Source organism: Fulmarus glacialis, unplaced genomic scaffold (genome assembly GCF_000690835.1).
Source record: "Fulmarus glacialis isolate BGI_N327 unplaced genomic scaffold, ASM69083v1 scaffold1665, whole genome shotgun sequence".
Classification (NCBI taxonomy): domain Eukaryota; kingdom Metazoa; phylum Chordata; class Aves; order Procellariiformes; family Procellariidae; genus Fulmarus; species Fulmarus glacialis.
Genome location: NW_009213419.1, coordinates 1 through 8,657, shown reverse-complemented (window position 1 = coordinate 8,657; position 8,657 = coordinate 1). Strand labels below are relative to the sequence as shown.

General features: G+C 36.1%; 1 protein-coding gene across 1 annotated transcript in view; it reads right to left on the bottom strand.

The window, feature by feature from the left end:
- The window catches only part of LOC104077069 (E3 ubiquitin-protein ligase RBBP6-like), a gene marked incomplete at both ends in the record, with an annotated part of 22,050 nt that extends 13,569 nt beyond the window's left edge, over window positions 1–8,481 (bottom strand). The window contains 3 exon segments of the mRNA XM_009578171.1: window positions 715–759; window positions 5,604–5,640; window positions 8,382–8,481. Of these exon segments, the coding sequence (XP_009576466.1) occupies window positions 715–759; window positions 5,604–5,640; window positions 8,382–8,481 (182 nt within the window).
- Between the last annotated feature and the right edge of the window lie 176 nt (window positions 8,482–8,657).

The following is an 8,657-nucleotide window of genomic DNA, read 5'->3' as shown; positions in this document are numbered from 1 at the left end:
ATTACAACAGTTTCAGAAGGTCACATCTGCTAATATGCCACACATACACATTGGTATATTCCTATAAACAATTAGGTACATTTACACAATTTACACAGTCTGCGTTCAAACAAATTAGATGATTGTGTTGTCCACTGTATATATACTACCATTTATGAAATTGTGCAGCATTCAAAGAGTGGATCTGTAACTATAATGACTAGAAATTCAAAGATAGCCATGCAATTGTCCATGTTACAGAAACGCTTCTATTTTGGCTGTCCAGAACCCCCCCCCCCGAAATGTCCATAACTTACAGCCAGTTTTAAATTCTTCTGTGAAAATTGTGTTAGTTTCCAATGCAAAATTAACGAAATGTATGAAAACCGGTAAACAGCTTCTGAAGTGCTTCTTCTTTGTGTCTTGAAGATGAGTAATACTGCAACATTATGTTGAGGCTGATAAGGTACTCCCCTTCTATCTTCCCAAACTGGGAACTACTCTTTACAGGATAGTATCAAAATATACACACATTTTAAAGTTAAAATAAATACTTGAAATTATTAAAAATTAAAGTTTTGTTCAAATTACAACAGTTATCCAGCTATTGATGACAGTGTAAGATTAATTTTGTTCACATTACAACAGTTATCCAGCTATAGATCACAGTATAAGATTTAAAAATACAAAGCAAACACTTTTTTTTAAAAGTATTTGACAAGAATATATATATACCTTAGTAAGCTGGGCCAGAGAAATAGATGCAGAAGAGTCATCAATCTGTTCACAAAAAATTAAACACATATTCAAGTTCTACAATCAAAACATAGCAATAGTTAACCTCTACTGTAGTCTGAAAGTCTGCACTATATCCTCTGAGCGTCACTGAAAGGCATTTCCAACCTAGTGTAATTTGTATTTGTTCAAAACAAAGTCCAAACCTATGACAGCTTAAGAGTGCCTATGTGGTTAACGAGAAGAAACTAAACTAACCAAACCCGCTTGAGATCAACTTATTGCTCCAGAATAAGACAGAGAGGGACCCTTGTCAAATGCTCACAACTGCTTAAAAGTCGAAGGGGTAAGGAAGCTGTCAATTTTCAGCTAAAAAGGATTTAAAAAAAACCCTTAAGTTTATTTGAGAAGGACGCATCACTACAGGAAACTTATTTTCAGTGTAGTTTGCAAATTAATCAGTTAATGTCTCATCGCTTATAAATGCACATGGTTATGCTTTTATGAACACAGTAGTTGCCTGTCAGAATAAAGCACAGGCATATCAGCCCTGAAAGATGAACTTTGCCCATCCTGTCAGTAAGTTTAAAAATGCCAAACTCACCATAGCCCATAGAACTCAAATAAAAACACCAATCCAAAACATCAGCCATAAAAGTAACCCACCACTTTGTCTAGAAAAAAAAACCAACTGCTTAAATTATTTAAAGGTGTTTATCATGACAGAGTAGCCTATGAAAATTGAGAAAACTGATTTCTTTTATTTTATTAGACCATTGGCCATACTATCCAACTAAGTTTGGAAAGTGTGAGAATTTAGTATTTTCCTTGCTATCAGACCAAAACCAATTTTTAATAGCAGCCCAGTACTAAATAAACAAAAGCAAGAAAGTGCAAAGCATACTCTTGATGATGAAAACATGGATTCAGAGCACAATCCTGTAATTTTTTTCTCCATTGCAACCACACTCCTCCCCCCCAGCTACCTACTGGAAGAGCTTGCAGGAATGAATTCCCCAGGCCACTAGTTAGTAATGGACTGCAGTGTTTATTGAGAACTAATTGAAGTGCAGTTTTTCCACAAGTAAAAAGGGTAACTCTTATCTAGTTCCTTTTCCAGTATATTGAATTATATTGCGCCCCAAGCAGCAGTTAAGCTTACACTAGTAAAACATAAGAAAGACACTCGAATCACTGCTTATTATGTCTTAAGTTGTTCAAAAACGTGGAATAAAATTTCACAATGTAAACTGAACAGCTCTCCTCAAGAGGTCACTAAATTGATCAGAAGAGAGATTAAAACCCTTCCTTGGAAAAAGCTCTTGTCCTTTATTACCTCATGTAGTGGAAGACTTCAAGGGAGTAGTTTTAGCAGACTGTGGGGAAAAAAGTATCTATATGCAGAAGATGATTCCTCACTCCATTTAATCATTCCTTCTCTATATGTTTAGGACAGTGTCCTAAACCTCGCTGTACTACTAACTAAAAAGTTCTTGAAAATGTGCCTTTGGAGAAGAACACCCAGATCTGGAAAGAGATCTTCCCATTGCAAGTCTTACCAGAAGATTCAACTTTCCTTCTTTTCAGAAGATTTGGTACCTAGTTATGTTAAAAAGGAGGTCTGATCAAGTATTCTGAAGCTCCATGCTCCATATGCCACTCTTTTACACGTGGAAAAACAGGCCCATGTTCTCTCATGGCAGGCATAACCACGATCATTCTGTGGTTTTTCAGAAGCAAACAAGAAATTAGGAAAGCTCTCTATTGGAGTCTAGCATTGAACAGTCTAATATTGACCAGTAACTGAAACATAATAGTTAATAAACTATTAATTAGTTCTTGTATTTTTTTAGGAAGCAGTTGTTATATGGCCTGCAGGCAACAGTCTAATTTCTTAAAGGAGGTGATAGCACTCCTTTCTACTAAACAGTTATCAAAAGCAGCAAATAGATAATTAATGTACTATTTAGTATGTTTGCCCAACAGCCATCTTCCAAAGATCCGACATTCTTTTCTCTTTTTTTCCCCTTTAAATTTCTACTGAAGTATTTCCTGCCAGTCCCTCAAATCAGTCAAGTAGAAACAACATCTCCATGAAACTTGTATACAACCCTAAGATAACACTGCAGAAGAATTCGGAGAGGGGGGGAGGGGGAACCAAACAAAAAACCCCAAACCCAAAAAAACAGAATCAACAGTCAATGTATTAACTCCCATTTCAAACGGAAGCCTGAACAGAAACTAACACAAGTGAGAAAGGGGACAGAAAATAGGAGGAAAAGGTTAATCGCACTGCTGGAGTGCTACATTTAAATTACAGTGGTTTCCTAAAACCTGATAGCTTGGCTAAACTAAAAATTCAGCCAGGAAGGATCACAGTTGTGCTTGACTGTCCTAAGCAATGGGCATGACTCTCTGCATTTCTGCAGCCTCTAAGGACAAATACCAACTAGAGACCCTTGCAGTTACTGAAATAGCAATACTAAAACAAAAAGGATCCACCTTCTTGCTTTGGCTGTAGTAACAGTAGGACAGCAGCACAAATTTGGAAGTGTAGAATGACAGCTAACATAAGAGCAAGAAAATTCAAAGTGTAAGCTTTTGCACATTCTTTAAAAAAAACCCTTAACTAATTTTAGCTTTGCTGCTTTACTATTCAACAATAATTGGTAAGCTTTCCAGTGATTTATTCCTACCACACAGCAGATCCAGGTTCTGCTTTGAAATATATACAGAAATATGTGTATTTAAAAAAAAAAACACCAAACAAAACCCCCACACTTCAGACCAAGGCCTGAGTTAGCTTTAAGAATAGAGCTAATTTTGTCTCCAACACTAGAAGCACTCGAGGCTGCAGTGGTTTCACAGAGAGAGAGAGAGGACCTGTAAAGAGAGATGCAAGGCTTCCACCCTCCCTATGGCTACCCACAGCCCAAATCAGGTACAGTCAGAGCAAACAAGAAGGGAATGTTTTCGCTTTACCTTTCATTTACTTTAACTAGTTCTAACTAACACTAAGTCTTCTTCCCTCCCGCTCCAGGATTTTTCCTTCTTTGTTTTGTTGGGGTTTGGTTGGGGTTTTTTTTGAGACATCTGTGTTAGCTTATGGTAAGATGTTACTTTAGAAATGTAATACAGACATGCCAGGGAACACACGAGGCTAAAAGAATGTTAACTTCATTTATGAACATGTTATTTACTACATGCTAGTAAACAAAGACAAAAATAACCGTTTTCAAGAAAGAAAAGCCCATCTGAATTAGATCAAATGCTATAAACGTGGTTTACATAAATGCATGACATTAACCCCTAGTGTCACTGGGCCAGTTAAACTGACTCAAACTCACAAGGAGAGGCACTCATGTCCAAAAAGGAATTCAAACCAATCAGTGATAGAATTACGCATGTCACATTTAGACTCAGTGTTTTTAGACCTACATGCAAAAAGTTGTCAGTCTTAAGTTGATTGTATACCGTTCCACGAGAATCAGAGGCTGTATTCTTCACAGAACACAGACCCAGAGTTCATGAATTTCTAGATTAAGTTATCCTAACAGCTTATCAAGTGATCAGATCCAATGATCCAGGGTTAGTGTAATGCCTCACACCATTCTAGTGAAGAAAAAGCAGTTATACTTAAAATAAAGATGAAAAATAAAAACCACCAAATAGTAATTTTTATACTATAAGGACTATTTTGAAATGCGCAATTACACATATTATTCGACTCAAGTGGCAAATAAAGATCTAGACCATTACCAGTCAAGTGTTTCCTTGTGTTACTTATTGATATTTTAGCGGCAGAATGACAGTGTTTTCAAACCTGAAGAAAAATGCTGCCCCTTTTCCAAATGTAAATTCAAAGTGGTGGTATACTAAAGAAAGGCTTAACCTTTGGGAAATTAAAGCAGCATCCAACCCTGAAGTCACCCAGATCCAAAAAAGTACTGCAGGCAGAAGTTAAGAAAAATGACAGTGATTTTACCCACAAATGCACCAGGCTCTAACCTTGTGCCAAAATTTGTATTAGATACTTTCACTTGCAGACAAACTATTAAACTAAACTGCTTCATCAGATAAAGTGGAAAGATCAAATACAGAACTTTAGAATACCACTTTGTGTAGCAACGATATTTAAATTCACGGCAATCTATTAAAGACATTTATGCACTCAGAGGGGCCCAAACAATATCACTTCAATTATACAGTTTTAGGATCAAATACCCAAATATTTAAGGACATGAAAAGGAATCATTTAGCTGCACAGAACTGTCCTCAAAACATATGGGATATGTTGGTTTTGGTATTTGTTTGAACCCCCAAGGCAAAAGTAAGAAACAGAACCAAGTTTAACAATAATGGCTTCTCAGTGGTTTTTTATAAAATTTTCAAAAACCATTAGGCAAAAAAAGAATTTAAAAAGCTAAGTGATACAATGTGAAAATGGCAAAAAATACACTCCAAACAATTTTTATTGCAAGAAACAAAAAGCACACAACAACCTATACAAACATACATATTACTAGCTATAGACAGACAGATGTAGAACATGGCATCATGTTCAATTGTGCAAACCTTGAACCTACATGATCTAAAAACGATCATACATTATCTGTACAACACAAAGTCATACAGGAAATATTCTAGCATATTCAATATGAAATACAATGCATTACTAGGCACAAATACCAATATTCACATTAGAACTGTGCAAATGATGGCATTACTCAGTTTTTACTACGCTGAATCAAATACATTGTATTTACAACATATACTATGTTTTACTGGAAAATATGTTAAGTTAATGTTTGGAAAATTAATAAAAGGCTACATTGTTTAGAATTAAGTGCAGTGTGTAGAAAAAAGTGTGAGATTGTGTTTTTACATACTGCTTTTGATGTTCCACTCACTGGCTCAGTTCGACTTCTAGAAGAAGAAATAAAGGTGATTAGAATTTAAAATAAAGCACTTATACCCAACAAAGCAGTGAAAACACATTATGAAACCTGAACATCAAAACATTATGTTCCGATAGTCTAGTGAATGTGGAAATTTATTCGTATATGTAAACTGTTCTCTCTTGGTACCTTCAGTGCAACTAAAAAAAAAAACCCCAAAAATCACATTTCTACTTTTTCACAAATTACTCTAAAACTTACAGATATAGAACACAAGTGCAAGCAGAAGTCCTCAGATGTTTTATCTCTGCTATGTAACTATCAAAAATATGAAGTCTGTACTACAGTTTTGTGTCCTTAAATCATCAACCATCAAAATATGAAGGTAGCTTTAGCCAATCTGTATATCCCTAGTATTACAAATAGGTACCAGATACAGTACTTCAGTTTCTAAGAAAGAACAGTGATAGTCTAGACACTTCGAAGTGCAAGTTTACTTAAGTGGAAAAAAAAAAAAAACAATCATCTGACAAAGGAATAACATAAAAATGTCAGCAGCATCCTCTTTAGAACACTGTTTCTTTGTGGAAGCCCAAGCACTGTGTTCAGATATCTACTATATTTAGCCATGAAAGTGCCAAAATACTAAACGTGTTACATATGCTATATTGACTAAAAATAGTAGTAGAAATGTCACCTGAAAGCAGTTTCTAGGATTTTGTGCGATTTAGGAGTCCTGTGACAAAAAAAAAGGTCTTAATTGCCAGAATTTGCTTTAAGATAATCTTGAAAATGCTACAGTATTTTAGGAAATACTTATTACATTTGAAAACTCGCTGAGATTCCACATACTCATTGATCTGTATCGGCATGCTATTCATCATGAATCAGACATGCAACCATTGATATCATTAACAAACAATTCATCCATCATCCAAAGCGTCCCATGAGCAGAGGCAATTCAAAGGCTGCTGTGGAATTGGTGTACGAACAGAAAGGCTCATGCTTCCTGCCACTGCTACACCAGGCTCGCAATTACAGCCACGTACCTCCTGAAGATGAGGAAGTACAAAGAAATACTTCAGATTACCACACCATGGTTTCTTCATACATTTACCTTGAAGAACATACTACAAGGCGAGCAACGCATTTTTGAAGGCCTCTCTACCATTACAGCATACATTCATCATTCCCAAACATTAACCACTCTATCAGTGGTTTCTGCAATGTTTCAGCTGAAGGAATAGAAAGCTTATCTGCCTGGTTAATTTTCAACGTTAGAACAGCAGTGTCATTCTTTCCTTATCCCCACATGCAGGTATCTATTTGATCTTTGATGCTAGCACCATCTATCCCCTCATTTTAGGGCAGCATTACAATACCAGAAGAGGGTGCCATCCAACCAGAAATGGAGGATGCATTGAGAAGACAGCACTAAGCATACATGTTTAAATTAACCCCCAAAACAAAGCCATGTTTATAAGCACAACGCTCTGGCATACAGAATTACTAGAGAGTGCCTGAAAGCACTGCAACAACTATTGCGGTAATACGCCCAAAGTTTACATGCAGAGCCACATAAATTTGGGTTTTTTTGCTTGCAAATGCTTCATGGGTACCAGGATGCTGCTGTACTGTTTGTTTGAGACACGCTGTAACTCATCAGTATACTTTATTTATTGAGAACCAACATTAGAAAGACATGGCAAAACCACAAGCTAATAATATCTACTAATTGTGGTGGAGAGGCATATCTTTAAGAAGGCTGGAAAACACGACCATTCAAACAACGCTAATGTAGCTGATATAGAACTGAACTGTATGAATACAAAAACCACAGCAATAATCCTGTAGTCAGGATTACATTTGAATATCTGTAATTTTAATCAATACATCCGATTCTCTGTCCTCCATAAATCTTAGGAATACAGAATTAAAACGTGGAGCACAGATATCTTAGGAATACAGAATTAAAACGTGGAGCACAGATATCTTAGGAATACAGAATTAAAACGTGGAGCACAGATACTGGCTTCACCAGTTTTAGGGTGAAAACAGACTCAGAAAGATAACTAGTAACATGCTAAACTGCTTACTGAGTTTCAAGTTTGGAAAGGATTAACTATTCCTTCACCATACTCGCACAAAAGGCAACACACTTAAGGATACCGTTCTTTTTCTCTTCCCTGAAACGGATATTGTCTTTAGGAAACTGATAGAAATCACTTATGAATGAAACTTCTTGCTTGCATGGTTCACCAGCTGGCAACCCTTGGTCTTTCCTCTATAGCTAGTATGCAAAAACGCCAGATTTGGGGCGTAAGAATACCTGCCATATCCCGCCCCCCCCTCCCCCAAACACAAGAAATAGTCAAACTGAGAATCAGACTCTTGTGAGACAGGAACAAATTGTAAGTTTACACTACAATGTGTATCTGTCTGTACTATAAAAGCAAACACATATAGCAAGGAATCTCTCCATGCAGAGGAAACAGGATCTATAACTTGGGTCTCAGAAAAATCAACCCCAGTCAACAGAATCATCTTAGAAGTTACCATTGTTGGAGTTTGATACCCATGTCCCAGAAGGCCTAAAAATGTAAATCTACTTTGGGACAGTTATGTTAAAATCTACCCCATTACAACAAAAACTAACAGCAGCTTTAACAAGAAAGATAAAACCTGAATGGCTCTGTAAACTAATATAAATTTAAAAAGTTAACACACTGAAGCCCCTAATAAAGAATACAATGATTTATGGATACTTACATAACATATGTTTTGCTGGTAGCTTTAACTCCTCCAATAGGGATTCTTCTAACAATTACCGATGAGTTCTTAGGAATCAGGGCATTATCATCTGTGTATTCTGAAAACAACAAAAATACAGAAAAAACATCAGTCAATTCGTAAGAACGTATATTAATATGTAATTACATAGCACTTCAGAGAATCCCTCTACAGATATAGAAGCAAAGTTTTATATGTAACATCATGCTTTTATCGTCTCAACTCGCTAACAGTACATTTCAAGAAATCTTCAGG